General features: G+C 42.2%; 1 protein-coding gene across 3 annotated transcripts in view; it reads left to right on the top strand.

Annotated features, from left to right (window-relative positions):
• The window catches only part of CNTNAP5 (contactin associated protein family member 5), an 865,075-nt gene that overhangs the window by 199,191 nt on the left and 648,213 nt on the right, over positions 1-17,671 (top strand). For all 3 annotated transcript variants that reach the window (XR_014829313.1, XR_014829314.1, XM_021075830.2), the window contains exon 3: positions 16,976-17,169. Coding sequence is in view for 1 of the 3 variants with exons in the window: in XM_021075830.2 (XP_020931489.2) it covers positions 16,976-17,169 (194 nt within the window). In the remaining 2 variants the exon portion in view is untranslated. The remainder of the gene's footprint in view (positions 1-16,975; positions 17,170-17,671) is intronic.

Here is a 17,671-nt window from a genome sequence, read left to right as displayed (position 1 = left end):
TATACACATGCATATATGTGCATATGTAGGCATATATACTGAATGTAGTAATATATGTGTATATACACACATATATAATACATATAGAGAATAATACATACAAAACTAGTTCGTGTCATACAAGACAATAAAAATTGGGGCTTTATGTCTTCTCTGTTGGACAAACATTTATGGGTTAACATGTAGCTTCACAGTATCTAAGGTATTAATGGTATTAAGAACATTTTGTCAAATATTTTCTAAATAAAAAATTTAGAGAGTTGAGGAAACTGTAATTTTTTATTTACATTGAAAATGTCAGTATAAAGTAAAGATTTATTTGTCTCCTTCTAACAACAGAGTTATGTGCTGTCTGTCCACTGAAATGGCCTGGAGGTAATTAGAGACCTGTCTAGTGAAGATGTTTTTCTACATGCCCCCCTTTAAGCCTTCTTTTTTTTTTATTATTTTAACAAAGGAAAGACATCAAATATACCCCAAACAGCAATTGTTCTGCATGGTTTGAAATCTAGGATAATGCTGGACATATGTGGAAATTTCAAGGAACATCTTAGTTTCAATTTGAATTCTCCATATACTGTTTTAAACAGCAGGTTCACAGCCAGATGCTAAATAATTGCTACCAGCACTGTCGTTATAAGTTCTGACTCCTCCCTGAATGGAAGGATCCTGTGCGTGGTTTATAATCCTTCTGTTAGCGGCTTGTGCCTACCAGCCTGCAGCTAAAAATCACAGCGATATGCTTAGCACTTGCCATGAGGCATCACTGTTCTAAGCCCTGAAGGCACATCAACTCAATTCTCACAATTACCCTCCATGTCAGTATTATTCCTACTGTTATCTTGATCACACAGATAAAAATGCCATAGCACAGCGAGGAAAGAAAAGAATGTTAGAATAAAATTTTTAGGTAAGTACAAAACTAGTTCGTGTCATACAAGACAATAAAAGTTGGGGCTTTATGTCTTCTCTGTTGGACAAACATTTATGGGTTAACATGTAGCTTCACAGTATCTAAGGTCTAATGAACCAGCGAATAGCAACACCAAAGGGCAGGTACGTTCTTCTTAAGAGTTAATCAATCGTTGAGCAGACTTGTTAAAAATTGCCCCAGGATGATATAGAAGGAACAAATTGTACTCTCTTTTGATTTCCAAGTTTGGGATATTTTAAAAATATACTCCGTTCATTCATTCATTGATTCATTCTCCGATCTCAATATTTCATGAATTCCTTCCACTCTTCCCTCATTCAGCCTTCCTCAGGGAAGGAACTTCTTGGTATGTCAGGAATGGACTCTTCATGGTACCACTCGACTTCTGTAAAGCTAAGTCTTTGGCACACACTGTACAAGGGTAATTAAAGACGACTTTTCCTCCATTGTGTGCTCAGAACACATCCCTGACCTCCATCAAGAAGAAAGAGGGCCCAGCTGGTGAAGCTGTTATGTCCAAAGCAGAGTTCAATTCCAAAGTTGAAAAGAAAAATATAGGACAGGAAAGTGAACAGTATCCTCAGACCCCCAGAACTAAGCCAGTCTGAGTTCTGTTGGGACAAACTCATCTTTCTGAGTGAAACATGTCCTTGGGAATAGCCTTTGACCCTGGGACTATTGTGGCTGCTGAGGACTGGCCAGCTCATGGAACCAGGAGGGGGATTAGATGGTTGAACCCCCTGTGTAGTCTTAACGCAGCTATCTCATATAGGGAAGGAATTGGCCAGATGCAATGTTTGTTCTCTCACTTCCATGTCCTCCTCCCATCTCCTCCCCACACAAAGAAATAAAAAAGCAAAGAAGAGAACACATTACTTTTAAAAAGAGCAACCAAACACCTGACACTCAGGGTCAGATCACCACTAATGGAGGTTGCCAAATCAATCTCTGTAATTGTAGCTTAGGAGAGATCTGATTTTGTCAAATGTGATTTGTTTTGTGGAGAGAAAGATTTTGATCCAGGCTTAAAGTCAGCTGGGCTGTGGGAAGTCCTTCCTGCCAGCAGGACACAGGGGAACTGGTACCCCAGCACGAAACTGCTGTGCTGTGGGTTAGACCTGCTGGAGAAGGAAAGGAAGTTTTGATGTTACTCCAGGTGATCATAAGGCAAATAGGAACAGACATCTCTGGCCCCACAAAAGGAGAGGTTTGTGTTTTCCTTTCCCATCCTCTCCCCTCCACCAACAGAGTCTTGCGAACAATCACATTCACCATTTTTTCCCCTTGAAATGTTAGTTCTTCCTCCTCACTTAGTGTCAGTGTATTTTTGAGATGCTTGCCTGTGTAAGTTGAGATTGTGTTTCTAGCGTGACAGTTGTGTTGCCATGGAGAATTTTATTTTCTTTCCCCCCCTTTTTTTTATGTCAAGGCAATTTCTTCTTCCTGGGCTCCTGGACCAATGGAGAGGCTTGAAAACCTTGCCTTCCTTCCTCCCTTTGGCACAGAATCAATGCCCATTTTTTCCTTCCCCCTTGGGCAGCACCTGGGTTGCAAAAGGCTAAGGACCTGTGAAGGTCTTGGGAGGTTGGTTTTCATTGTGGTGTTGGTGGTCCCTCCTGAGGACATGTGCATTGGGAACAATTCTGGCATTGGGCTCCTCAGAATTAGGACATCTGCACTTCAGGGATTTTCTCCAGACACCTAGGGGATGGTCCTCAGAAGCCAGTTTCAACTACAGTACCTGCTTGCAAAAGATATCTCTGGATTGTCTGAGCCAGACAGGATACGGACAAAATCTAACTGGTTCAAAAAGACAGTGAGATGTACAGAAATCTGTCACCAGACTCCCTTCTCTCCCTTTAAAGGGCCCTCTCCTTCTTCTCAATCTCAGCACATTTTCTTTCTTTTGTCTTGTCCTGGCCACCCCAGGCACGGCACATTCCATGCCTTATTTTTTGCCTTATACCTTCTCTCTCTTGTCCAAGTGCAGACTCTGGGATGTAATGTGGGCCTGATGTGGGAGCTTATTGGAAATGCAGAATCTTGGCCTCTGCTCCAAAAATCTGGACCAGAACCTGGGCTGTAGCAACTGTTGCCGAATGTTGTTCAAATTTGAGGTGCTCTTTACTGGTACATCCCTGAAATCCCTGCTTCTTTCATTCTTACCTCCACGCAGGAATGATGGAAGGGGAGTAAAAGTGGCTAAGTTATTATGCATAAGGAATCTAACTGGAAAATAGAAACTTAGCTTCCTTATTATCATTATGTCAGTACTCTTAGTTGGCATTGTTCACATTTTTAAAGATTAGAAAATAGATTCAGGAGTTCCCGTCATGGCTCAGTGGTTAACAAACCCGACTAGTATCCATGAGGATACAGGTTCCATCCCTGGCCTCTGTCAGCGGGTTAGGGATCCAGCGTTGCCATGAGCTATGGTGTAGGTCACACATGCAGCTCGGATCCGGCATCCCTCTGGCTGTGGCATTGGCTGGTGGCTACAGCTCTGATTCAACTCCTAGCCTGGGAACCTCCATATACCGCAGGTACGGCTCTAAAAAGACAAAAAAAAAAAAAAAATGAGGAAAGAAATAGATTTAAAGCACTCAAGTCACTGACCTAGGGAGAGACAGCTAATTATTGGTAGGACTTGGGTTTGAATCTAATCCTCTCTTCTCCAAGCTAACTAATATCTTTATTGATGTTGATCTGAGATCTAAGTTGTTGTTGACACGAGAGTCACCCCTCTCAGGTCATTCTGGCATTGTCAGCATTTTAACCACGAAGACTGGATATTTAGGCATCAAGGATGAAAGAAAGACTAGGACTCTGTGCCTCCATGAAAATCAGACTGTGGTCTAATATGCCTGTGGGCAAAACTAACTTGACCTAAATATTTAAACAATGCCCTAGGCCTCTTCTCTTCCTAGGACAGCTAGAGATCATTGAGAGATACAGAATATACATCTTCTGCTATTTAATAGGAGCCTTGGGACCCTGTCTTAGATGGAGGCAAATCCAATGTGATGACCTTCTTTCCATTCAGACAGGATCAGTGCAAAACAAAATCATGTGAAGAGCGGAAGGAGGAATCTTTTTGTTTTTAAGTTTTATTGAAGGATAGTTGATTCACAATGCTGTGATAATTTCTGCTGCACAACAGTGATTCTGTTATATATACATATATATATATATATATATATATATATATATATATATATATACACACATCCATTCTTTTCCAGATTCTTTTCCCATATAGATCATCATATAATACATGGTAGAGTTCCCTGTGCTAGGCAGCAGGTCCCTGTTGGCCAGTCCTATGCATATTTTTGCTCCTTAATAATATAATGCTTCAGAGACTTACATTCATCAATATTTGGCACAATGGACGTGATTGATAAACCCAGGCAATTCACCTTTTATTTTGTCCCTCATGACTGGTCACTTCCCATGAAAGGCCAAGTGGATAATATTTCTTTTTTTCTTAAAATTTTTTTTTTGGGCCACACCGTGGTATATGGAATTTCCTAGGCCAGGAACTGAATCCAAACCACAGCTGCAGCAATGATGGATTTTTTTAACCTACTGCACTGGGCCAGGGATCAAACCCATGCCTCTGCAGCAACCCAAATGGCTGCTGTTGGATTCTTAACCTACTGTTCCACAGTAGGAACTCCAAGTGGATATTGTTTCTAAAAGGCAATCTTTAAAATGCTAGCTCAGTGAATCACCAACCTGATGTTACAACGCCAATACTTTGCAAAGGGAAAGGCTCTTCTTTCATTCTTCATTTTGGTGCTTTTAACTTAAAACATTCTAAGTTAAACACATCATAATGGAGTTAGGAGCAAGGTAATCTATGGCATACACCTGTCTAGCAATTGGCAGTTCACTACGTGTTTGCAATGAGAGTCATACCCAAGTGGAAAGAAGTTACATCTGAAGAGCGTATTGTGTGCTGGATTCTTTCTTGGTCTAACCTGGAGTTCCTGGGTAGGACCTACTCAATCCATTTACTCAGTCTCTCCAGAAAATATTTTTTACTTGAGGCACTGTGGAAATGACATTAAAAAGATAAGCTAAGAAAAAATAAAGAAATAATTAATAATAATAATAATAATAATAATAATAATAAGAGCTAAAAATTGTTGAGTCCGCCGTGTGGAGTGAAAATGGTGACATGTAACCAACTCTAAGGAACTGGAAAATAGGAGTTGATGTAAATGTGCAATGTGCAATTTAGCTTTCTCTATTCTATTTCCAATATCCCTTATCCCATGGTGCTTTCAAATTACACTTTTCTGATTTATAGGATTCGTTTATGCAATCAGTTGATTATGCCTGGGCTTTATTTTTCTAACCAATGTACATGTTTGGTGAAAATCCAAGTTTTAGAAGAGTCCTTACCATTTTTTTGCTATGGACTTTCTTCTAATAAATCTCTTCCTCAAAAATACCCACAGCAATCAGCTATTATCCTTGGGGTATCTTTCTGAGAGTAATTTCATGTGAACATAACAGACAACTCACCAGAACGAAAAACATTCACCAGCTTGAAAAATATCAAATTATTGAGACTAAGCACATGGAGACTGAAAGGTGTCTGTACTTCTATTTCTTGAACAGTGTGGTAGTCATGGGATGTTTACCCTGTAATGATTTAAGCTAAATATTGTTTGGTGAAATTTTTCTGTATCTGTGTTTTATTTTACATTTTTAGGAGAATTAAACATAAAATGTCTTACTCTACATAAAAGGAAGTCCCTAGTGGGGATAGGCTCCAGGGCAGATGAATTCAGTTCAAAGATGTTGATGCAGGAAGGGGAACCCCTTCCAGGGCCTTTTATGGGCTCTTGTCTAACATTAGGAAACGAATTGTCTGAGAGACCCATGTGCTGACAAAGCAAAAGACTTTATTGGGAAGGAGTGCCTGGGGCGGGGGAAACAGCAGGGTGAGGGGACCCAGGAAACTGCTCTGCCACATGGCTCACAGTCTCAGGCTTTATGGGAATGGGGTTAGTTTGAAGGTTATCTCTGGCCAGTCATCTTGCATGGCCTGTACTTGGTCTGGATCAAGGTCCTTCTTGGTGGTAAGTGCATCTCTCAGCCAAGATGGATTTCAGCCAAGCATCCTGGGAGGTTGGTCATCTCTTCCCTCCTACTGGCCCCTCCCAAATTCTTCCTGTTAGTCCTCAGGGCAGCACCATGTCCCTCACCAGGGGCTCCTGTTGTGAGGCAGCTCATGCAAGTGGCTATTGTGACCAACCAGGGTAGATGGTTTCAGTCAATGTTCCCCTAACAGTTTCATCCCCAGTGTCAGCATCCTTCTGGAGCTAATAGTCCTGTCCAACATCTCAGCAGACACAACAATGCTCTGGGAAACAGCCCATGGCCTCTGTAGCCTGGGTATAAGCCATCAAATATGACCTTTCAAAACAGCAGTATGATAAACACAACCTAGGAATTTGTTAGAAAGTGCAGATTGTCTGGACTTATTCCACACAACCTGCATGAGAAACTCTGGCAGTAGGACCAGGTAATCCCTATTTTTCCAAGCTCTGTAAGCAATTCTGATGTGCTGAATTGCTTGGGGCAGTGAAACTCTTCAAGAAGCCAAGCTCACTCAATCACTCCTCTGCTGCATCACCAGCAGGTTTTCCTTCAAGTCTAATTATATGTATTTGATCACATGTTCACTTCTGAGCCTGACATATTCAGGGGGGATGGGATGACCTTGGCTGGCTCTAGAAATGATCTGATATGGAGTAAGAATAAGTGATGAGGTCTGTTCTCCCCACCACCACCCTGTTAAGCTGCATCTCTTGCTATTTTGATGAGTTATATTGTACCTCTTCTAATCAAAGAAGTCGTTCTCTGATGGAAATTTGAATTGAAGCCAGAGTTCTTTTTCCAATTCCAGATAACATTCTTGGGGTCACAAGGACAAACTCTAGTATTTAACCATTTTGTTGTGCCCACAGTCTTGACATCTATGTGCTGACATGTATTATCTTGATCCTGGTAAAGTAGATACTAACTACATTATTTTCATAGAAGCAGGAAAATTACTTCTCGAAGTCACAGAATAGAAAGTGACCCTTTCAACTCGGTCACCAGGCTTAGCCTAGACACTATCTTTCAAAGAAAGTGGCCTCAGGAAACCAAGTTAAATGCAGTCTGCTCAACTGTGCAAAACATGCTATTCACAAAAGAGAAGTTTTAAGTGGCAATGCCAACAATATCAAATCTGTGATGTTAAGTGACTTTCTATTCCACTTCTGCATTTTCCCTTCAAAGAACTTGGGAGAACTGGGGTTTTTGGTTTGTTTGTTTTGTTTTATTTTGTTTTTTTCTTTGTTTGTTTGAAAACAGGAAGAGTATCTTAGCTGGCTGCTCCATTGTATAACTATATGGCTTTTCTCATTAAGGGAACTTAGTAATCCTATATTCATTAAGCAAGGAATAAGTAATCCACTACACATCCTCTAGGCCTGAGCAGCCAATGGATAGAGTTAAACTGAATTGATTTGACACATTAAAATAAAGCTCAGCTCCCACCACTTTGTAAGACAAATTCTGGAGCAGTGGTCACCAATAGAAATTTCTGCAAGGATGGAATACTCTTTGCAGCCTAACAGGGGAGCCACTGGCTACCCAGGGCTGATGAAATATGGCTATGCTACGTAGGAAATGAAGTTTTCATTTAAGTTTTAAATTAGATTAAATTTAAACAGTCACTGGTGAGCAGCAGCTCTCACATTGTTGTTGTTTTTTGTTTTTTTTTTTTTTTGCCTTTTCTAGGGCTGCTTCCCACGACATATGGAGGTTCCCAGGCTAGGGGTCCAATCGGAGCTGTAGCCACCCGCCTACGCCACAGCCACAGCAACGCCGGATCTTTAACCCACTGAGCAAGGCCAGGGATGGAACCCACAACCTCATGGTTCCTAGTCGGATTCGTTAACTACTGCACCACGACGGGAACTCCCGTGTAATTCCAGAGTCTTTTCAAGTTTTATATACATGACCCTCTCACCTAAGTTTATAAAATGCCTAGGTGTTCTTGGTGTTTATGAATCAGTCCTGACCTGCAAGGGATATAAATGTGAGATATCCTCCTTGGGGCTGAACTTGACCTTCTCCAAATTCCAAAGGCCCTCCTGCTGGTCTTCCTAACTTCCGGTGTCACTTCTGACCTATGAACTGGAGATGTGCTTTCCTGATCTGTGGGGGCTGTCAATGGCTCTAGCTTTCACAAGGGAACATGGTTTTAGTAAGACATCCCAGATAAACTATCTGTGTAGTGCATATCAGAGAAGTAACACAGCTCCCATCTCCAAACACAGACACACAGTCTCGGGGCCAAGCGCTGGCACTGTCATGGAGGCTGCAGGTGTTCCCTTTCCCCAGACTTCACCACCCCAGTAAGAGAACAAGAGCTTAGAAGCTGAGCTGAGCAGGGCTTCCTCTGCAAATTATTCATGGGACAGTGATCTCTGGAGACAGAAGATTTGGAAGGCAGCAGGGGTTTGAGGAAGCTAGCAAGATGTGTGGTCCCAACTGAAGCCCAGGTCCCTTCAGATGCCAAGGGGAAGTTCTGGACCACAGATGGCACCTTGAACGCCCAGTCCGCTTTGAGCCTTGGGAGCCTCATTTTGAACCTTGTATCATTCAGTCACTGGCTATGATGGGGCTGGGAAGTGGTAGTTTCCCACTTCAAAATAAAAAGCTTCTATTTGGTAAAGGGAAAACCTCCAGAGGAGGGAACCGCCAACATGCAGGTAGTGGTCAGCCAGCACGCAACTGGGGGGGCAACTCCATCTGCTAAAGGGGATCAGGGTGGAGCCCTCAGGATGTGCCCCACAGATATGTCCAAACCCAGTAACTGTACCATCCCTTCTCTGCCCAAGGCATGTTCTCTGTGCCTCAAACATAGCTCATCCGTTCAGCAGCCTGCAGTCAATATTTGACCCTGGTTTCCTTCTTCCCTGGGTATATAACCTAAGGGCATGCTACAGCAGTGGATGGAGCTCACCCAAAGGGGTCTGGCTCCCCCACCTTTCTGCCTCACCTCACTGCCCTCACTGGCTTCCTGGGGTCAGTTCCCAAAGGAACTACTTACACCCAGATCCACACCTCATAACTGACTTCTGGGGAACACAAGCTGAGCCACATAGAGGGTCCCCCATCCCCATCCCCACCAACATTGCTCTGGAGGCAGCCTGAACTGAAATAACTGGGTTCCATGTGACCCAAACTCTCTCTGCCTTACATGACTTTCTCTCCCTTATATGACTCTCCTCTTATGATCACCTGTGTTTTTGTCTGCAAACTGCCCTCAATAGGGACGCTCTAGATCTTCCTACAGGTTTTTACCTCTTTTGAACCTCACAGGGTGTTTGGTCAAGCTCCCACTTACTTTTCCTCCACGAAGCTGCCTGGCCCCTAAATACATGTGCAGGTGGAAGTGCAAGAGCCTGGGAGTTCTCGCTGTGGCTCAGCAGGTTAAGACCCTGACATAGTGTTCACGAGGATGCGGGTTCAATCCCTGGCCTTGCTCAGTGGGTTAAAGATCCAGCGTTGCTGAGGCTGGGCAGAGGCTTGGCAGAGGCTGGCAGCTACAGCTCCAATTCAACCCTTAGCCTGGGAACTTCCATGTAACCCTAAAAAGAAAAAACAAAGTGTAGGAGCCTCACCAGGGCCATTCAGCAACATAGCAACACCCAGGTCCTATGACACGTGCCCAGTGGCAATAAATGATGCCCAGTGTTCCAGCTGACAGGCTTCTAGCCTCAAACGTCCTGACCCAGCCACAGGTCCTACTAACCAACACTCCAAATGAGGTGGGAAGCCTTCCTAGGGCTACCAGCACGTGTGTGACTGCTATTTCCACTCTTACCCACGCTGTATGAAGTTAAATATTCATGGGACGGCCTCTGTCTTACTCATTACTTACCATCACCAGGTAGCTTGTCCCTGAAAAATCTTGAATCTTGGCTTACAAGGCACCAGTGTTTAACAATTAGTGATGCAACAGGTTACTCAATCTAACCTCCCAGTCATCTGTGAGAATATACCCATAGCTTTTTCAGGCCTTGTGTAAAGCTGGGGGAAGCACATGCCTAGGAAAGCCCTTCTCCACAAGGTTTAATTTAGGGTTTTTAAACACGGCCAGGCTGTGTGCTTAAAACAGATTCGGCTTGAAAATGCTATGTGTTAGTGACGATTTTAGCTCCTGTTGGTCTTGTCCTAAATTAGCTCCTTTTTTGGAATGCTAGTTGTAAAATACTGCTTAGCAGAGATGTGCAATATAATCTGTTTTGTGCCCATTTCCATCAGTCAATTCTCACTTCCCTCTCTGAGTTAGAAGTGGAAATAAGGGATGAAAGGGAGGGATGTCTGCATTATCTACCAAGTTTTCTGATTCATGAGGAGATCCGACCCTTGTATGGAAGTTGGGTATGAGCGGCATATGGTCCAGGGCACTGAGCAGGATACTGGGTCTCTAGTCTTACTGAAGTCTCGCTTAGAATTGTGCATGAGGGTAACTTCCTGCTTGCTTAAGACATCGGTCCATGTTATCACCTCAAGCAGGGACCAGAAGTCTGCAGAATGGGGTTGAAGAACAGTCTCCCCATAGAATCTGGATGAGCTCAGTGACCCTGTAAGCCTAGTTTATTCCCCAGCGAATGGAAGTTAAAAAATCCCTATTGCAGATTGCTATGAGAATCGTGTGACACTGAAAACAATGTGAAGTGTGGTCATGTTTCTAGAGAGAATTGCTTTCATGGAGAAGAAGAAAAAGGTGAGGGTGCACCATCCATGCTGGTGAGAGGCTGTGGAGCTGTGTGGTTAGGAACTTGGGCTCTGAGTCCCAGTTTTCCAGGTTTGAATGCCATGTTCTGCCACTTACCTGTTGTGAGATCTTGGAAAAGCTGACCAATCATTCTAGCCTCAGTTTTATCCCTTCTGTCAAATGGTAATAATGATAATAATACCAATCAGGCAGAGATCCTGTGATGCAGAGTGAGTCACGTGTCTTCCAAGTGCCTAGGGTAGTGTCAGGCACCAAGCAAGGACTGGCCAACTATCAGCTAATGAATGAACACTCCAAGAGCGTGTAGAATCGGGCTGATGAGAAGAAGCAAAAGGGGTAACGCAGTGAAAAGAAGTGCTTAAGCAAAAGCAAAGATGGGTACTTCTGAATTCAATGTTTAGATTTCCTTGACAATTGCAAGTCTGACTTTAAGTTTCCATCAACAGAGGAATGGATAAAGAAGATGTGGTACATATACACAGTGGAATATTACACAACCATAAAAATGAATGAAATAATGCCATTTGCAGCAGTGGATGGACCTAGAAGTTATCATACTAAGTGAACTTAGACAGTGAAAGACAAATATCATATGATATTACTTATATATGGAATCTACAAAAAAAAAGGATGCACATGGATTTATTTGCAGAATAGAAAGAGACTTACAGAATTTGAAACCTATGGTCACCAAAAGGGACAAATGGGGGGGAGGGAGGGATGGACTGGGGGTTTGAGATTAGCATATGTAGACTGACATATATGGAATGATTGGCCAATGGAGACCTGCTATATTAGCACGGGGAACTTTTCCCAATATTCTGTTGGTGTATGTGGGGAAAGAATCTGAAAGAGAATGGATATGTGTGCATGTATGACTGGGTCACTTTGTTGTACAGCAGAAATTATCACAACTTTGTATATCAAATATACTTCAATAAAACTTAAAAAGAAAAAAAAAAGTTTCCATCTGTATTGGCAGGGGGAGGAGTTGGGGGATCATATTGGAGAAGAGTGTCCATCTCTAGAGTCAGAGGCGATTACATGCTGCTTTTGTTTTTGTTTGGAATAATCAAGAATAGCATGTTGGTTATAAGCTAATTTGGATCATTCAATGAATAAACAATACAACTCCTATTAGTAAAGTGCTAGAACTGAAACTTCAGAAGCTCTTCCATCCAGCATTTCTGAAACCGCTCAGCATGTCCTAAGCCCCTCTCTCAAGATGCAGATTCCCAGCACCCATTGTCTAGGAGTGGGACAAGAAGAGTGTCTGTGTGACAAGTACCCCAGCCATTTCTGATGATTTAGCCCCTTAGAGAATATCATTGAATCCTAGCTCAGGGACAGAGCTAGGTGCCAAGCCAGGACTCCTAGCTTTCAGTTCCATCTTCTTCCCCAGAGTAAGCTATGATGCTTGGGGTGTTCCAGAAATCAACAAAGCTGTAGCCTGTAGCTCATTCAGGACCCCATGTTCTAGATGCTATAAAATTCTAAGGTGGGGTTATTTTGCCCTTCAAATCATCATTTCCCTTTAGAATTCCATTCCAACTGCAGGATTGATGGGGATTTGCAGTTAATGACCACCAATACTGTGGCCACAATTACAGAGGTCCCTACCTTAGTTCACCTTGTCAAACAAAAGTCTTTGTATATATGTTACACCTCAATTTAGAAAATAGTTCAGAGACAGAAAACTAGTTGGGATGTGGTGTGTCTTCAGGGCAACTGCAAATAGTATCTTCGGCTACTCTCATCATTCGTAAAAACACATTTATTGTTTGGTGGAAGGAACAAAATGTTTGCCATAGCAACCATGGCAACCCTGGGTGTCTTGCCTATTAGCTATAACGCAGGGAGCATCTTCCACAGCAGGAAAGAGTCTTTGGCAATTATCACCCAAAGAGTCCCCCTCCACTCATAGAGCTTAAGCTGAAGCTCCCGGGTTTGGAAAATTCTTAATTTGATGTGTTAATGGATGCTAAGAGTAACAATTCCATTTTGGTTTATTTGGGGGGGATTAATAAGCTAATGTCATTACTATGGGCAAAATGGAAATGTGATTTTCTTTAGACAAATTTGAAGGAATTGTTTTAGTATTAATTCCCCCCATTAATCTTTTTGTATTGTTATTTTGAAGATAACACTCAAGCATGACTAGGAGTCAAGTTGTGGTCACTAGGGGTTAAAGAGAAATAGTTAAGGTTTGGGGATTTTCAGTTCAAAAATTGTGATGGCTCCACAAAGAGTTCTGTGTTATGCCACCAGCTGTCAAATTGCTACATAGATTCTTTGTGCAATAAGCCATGTAACAATGAGTCTCAGTGTATAAGAGAAAGGGATGCTTAAATAGAAAATACATCACCTGCGAAAAAGCATAAAAGAATAGTCATTCATATTTTCCTCTCTCAGAAGGAACAATCACACACATTTTTTTGATATTGTTGGGGTCATATAGTTTACACAACCTTGCTTTTTTTTACTTAAGAGTAAAGAAGTCTCATGTAATGAGCAGCTGGAGGAACTGCGTGGAAATAAAGAGTAGGCTCAGAGTAATTGTAGATTTCTCAGAAATGTACTGTCTCCAGCTTCTTGAGCCTCCCTGCCAGTTTTGAGAAGTTGGGAGAGGGCAGGATGGATTGGAAATCATGATATATTGGCGAAGATGAGGGGTTGATTGAAAAAAATGTGCTTCTGGACCTGGCATCTCAGAATCTCTGCTCAAATATCTCCTTCCTCTGCTTTTTTCCTTATTGATTGTCTGTATTTTTAGAAACCTTTTTACTGTTACATAATAGTCTCAAATATCTGTGCCTGGATCCTGTGCCAGGTGCTCTCAACTTGCTGGATCTCTGTTGCCCCAACTATCAAATGGGAATTATTTGATTTATGCCACAGGATAGTGCATATGTATGAAGTAAATGAAACTGCAGGATCAAATAGATTCCGATACACAATAGTTACAGCAAAATATATGTTTAGTTGTTCATACTGCAGTTTGCTCATGATGGTACAAGAACATGGATCTTTCCTTGCTGTGGTCCCGCCTTCTAGGTCCTTGGCAGCTGCAGCCTTCCGTTGGTCAAAGGGGAAACCAAGTGGGGAAGAGACCCGATGGCCTGAAGGAGACACATCATCTTCCCACTGACATGTTTTTTAAATAATACATTATTTTTCTAGATATTGTGATGTTTGCTGTAGTTTCAACTTTTGAAATTTTGAAATTGGTTAGATTTTGGCTTATATAGTGTTTTAATTTCTATGTTTTTTGGCCTTGGTGTATATCGGTTTGATGTGGGATCTCAGTTCCAGACAAGGGAAAGAAACTGGACTGCAGTGAAAGGGCTGAATCCTAACCACTAGACCACCAGGGAGCTCCCCGCACTCACAGTTTTGTTGGTAAGAACTTGTCCATAGGGCCATAGCTCACTAGTACTGAGAGCAGAGAAGTGTAGTTAAGCTGGGCATGCTCTGTAGTCCTATTACTACAGATGGAAGGGAGAAGGAGCATCAGTGAATCTCATGCCCCTGAATTCACATCCTGCAAAACACTTAATAAAAGACATTCTACAGTAGTAGCTATCTTTCCCTTCATTGAAATCTTCTAAAGGAAGTGAAAAAAATAATTGTTATCAACAAAATTTAATAGCCCTCATTATTTATCAGGATAAAATCAATGCAAAACTTGTAGGATGTGCTTGCAGGATATGGTCAGGGTGGGGCCCACCTCATGTTCTCTGCCCCTTGGCTCACCTGCCCCTCCCAAATCGAGTGGGGACCCAGCCAGGGAGCAGAAAGTCCTCAGTAACAAAAAGGGGTCCAACTAGCTCCTCCTGAGATGGTGAGAAAGCAGAGGGGACAACACTAATGTGATTTTCAAGACACAGGCTGAAATACAAAGAGATTTATTGGTTAATTCCTCTACAGTAAAAATTCAGTGAGTCACCCAACCTGATGCCCTGAGCAAGATTCTTACCAAAGGGGCTGCTTTACCCCACCCCCACCCATGACATAGGTATTCTTCAATGGATTCCACTTAGGATTCAAACGTTTTGTGAACTCCTGGGTCAGTAAGAATGAATATTGACCTCTATTCTTTATTATTTTTTTAAATTTTAAAACAAAAAGCTATTAAAATATAGTTGATTTACAATGTTTTGTCAAATTCTGCTGTACAGAAAAGTAGCCCAGTCATACATCTATATATACATTTTTTTCTCGTATTATCTTCCATCATGTTCTATCACAAGTGATCGGATAGGACCTCATCACTTATCCATTCTAAATGTAATAGTTGGCATCTGTTAGCCCCAAACTCTCTGTCCACCCCATTTTCTCTCTCTCCTCCTTGTGTCTCACAAGTGTCTTCTCTAAGTCTGTAAATCTGTTTCTGTTTTGTAGATAGATTCATTTGTGCCATATTTTAGATTCCACATATAAGGAGTTCCCGTCGTGGCGCAGTGGTTAATGAATCCGACTAGGAACCATGAGGTTGTGGGTTTGATCCCTGCCCTTGCTCAGTGGGTTGAGGATCCGGCGTTGCCATGAGCTGTGATGTAGGTTGCAGACATGGCTCGGATCCCGTGTTGCTGTGGTTCTGGCATAGGCTGATGACTACAGCTCTGATTTGACCCCTAGCCTGGGAACCTCCATATGCCGCAGGAAGCGGCCCTCGAAAAGGCAAAAAGACAATAAATAAATAAATTAATAAATAAATAAATAAATTCCACATATAAGTGATATCATATGTTTTTGTCTTTCTCTTTTTGACTTAACTTCACTTAATATGAGAATCTCTAGTTGCATCCAGGTTGCTGTAAATGGCATCATTTCATTCTTTTTTATGGCTGAGTAGTATTCCTTGAGTATATGTACCATGTTGTCTTAATCTGTTGATGTACATTTCAGTTGCTTTCATGTCTTGGCTATTGTGAACAGTGCTGCAGTCAACATGGGGGTGACTATCTTTTTGAATTAGCAATTTCTCTGGATATATGCTGAGGGGTGAGATTGCTGGATCATATGGTAGTTCTATATTTAGTTTTCTGACAAACCTCTGTACTGTTTTCTATAGTGGTTGTACCAATTTACATTCCCACCAAAAGTGTAGGAGGGTTCCCTTTTCTCCTCACCCTCTCCAGCATTTGTTATTTGTAGACTTGTTAGTGATGGCCATTCTGATCATTGTGAGGTGGTACCTCACTGTGGTTTTGATTTGCATTTCTCTAATAATTAGTGATGTTGAGCATTTTTTCATGTGCCTGCTGACCATCTATATGTCTTCTTTGGAGGAATATTTATTTATGACCTCTTCATTCTTATGTGACATGAAAACAGAACAAAGAAGCAAGAGTTAGTATTGATCTACAAAGTTCCAGTGTGTCAAGTAATAAAATTCTAGGTCCCAAAGGCTCAGGTTATGGTTATAATGTGCCCATGTGTCCAGTATATGGGACGAGAGGGATATCCAGGGGGTAGCCTCTCTCCTGCCTCTCTGAGTCATTGCATAAGCTGCAACCTTGACCTTGGTGGGTCTCTCCAACTTTCTCTCCATCTCACCTTGTTGGCTGGGGATGCAGCCTTTCTGCTTACCCACCGAGGCATTCTGTCCTCTGTGCTCCTATTATATCTTGTGTTTACCTCTTTGAAGGCTGTCTTTCATCTCATAGTACACATTTTTGTTGTGCGCTTCTCTCTTCAGCGCCAGCATACTCCTGGTGCTCAGTGAACAACTGTTGAATGAATGAACACACTCAAGGGAATAGTCTGATCATGCATCTTTGCATCCCAAGAAAAACATCCAGCCCACAGTGGGTTCACAGCATGTGTTTGAAGAAAGCTATGGATCAGCGAAAAGAAAGGGTGGGATGAAAGAAGAAAGCAAAGAAGGAAGGAAGGAAGGAGAGATCCATCAGGCAGAGGGTCTCAGACATGTGAAAAGTTAAGGTGGTAAAAAAAATTTTAATATAGAAAACAAATCACACTAGGAATCCAGAAGATGAAAATTAATAACTGAGCAAAGAGGGAACAGGATTTGAGGTGAGTCTTAGAAGAAAGAGAGTTCAGGGGAGGAGGAGAATGGAAATTAGGTCAAAAAGGTACCAGGGTTTACATATTTGGGGATACAGACACCTTAAGTGAACCCTGTTTTGTCCTCTTTGAGGTGTGAAAGGCATGGTTCTGTAAGATGTGGCTACAATCTTCTCTCTCTGATCCTCTCCCAGGAACTGGTGGTTGGTCCCCAGCAGATTCCAATGCTCAGCAGTGGCTCCAGATGGACCTGGGAAACAGAGTGGAGATCACAGCCGTGGCTACACAGGGGAGACATGGGAGCTCGGACTGGGTGACGAGCTACAGCCTGATGTTCAGTGACACGGGGCGCAACTGGAAACAGTACAAGCAAGAAGACAGCATTTGGGTAGGACGTCTTTTCTCATCTGATAAATATAGCTAAGATGTGATCATGGTAACCAGTGAATGTTTCCTTCACTTTCCCATAGCCAGGTCGCTGGTGGTTTTCCAGCTGCTGAGTGCCTATTCTGAAATAATTAGACCACACACAGGTCCTAGCTCCAGCGTGACTCCCATCCTGAGGGAAATTAGCATGTCTGTTGCAAAAAGTTTATTGTTCCCTCCTCTTCTGGTTAATTGGGGAGTTCATTGAATGGGCCTTCATCTAGAAAAAGAGAAAAAAAATGCAAATCTGATTGTTGATGACCATGTATTGATTGACCGAGCAGGTGTGTATTTTGCTTTTTTTTTTTTTTTTTTTTAATGCACCAGGCACTTTGTATACCTTGTTATGATGGAATGAGCTCAGTTATGTAATTGGACAAAAGTTGCCCCGTTGATGAATCTTGGCTTTGGGAATCCACAGTCTTGTCTGACTGTAAGTCTCCTATGCTCAACCACCTTTATCC

Source organism: Sus scrofa, chromosome 15 (genome assembly GCF_054392235.1).
Source record: "Sus scrofa isolate SSC_HxYL_T2T_F1_AM1 chromosome 15, Sscrofa_HxYL_maternal_Yorkshire_Landrace_v2.0, whole genome shotgun sequence".
Lineage (NCBI taxonomy): Eukaryota > Metazoa > Chordata > Mammalia > Artiodactyla > Suidae > Sus > Sus scrofa.
Note: the sequence above shows the minus strand (reverse complement) of the source record. Positions and strands in the feature narration are given on the sequence as shown.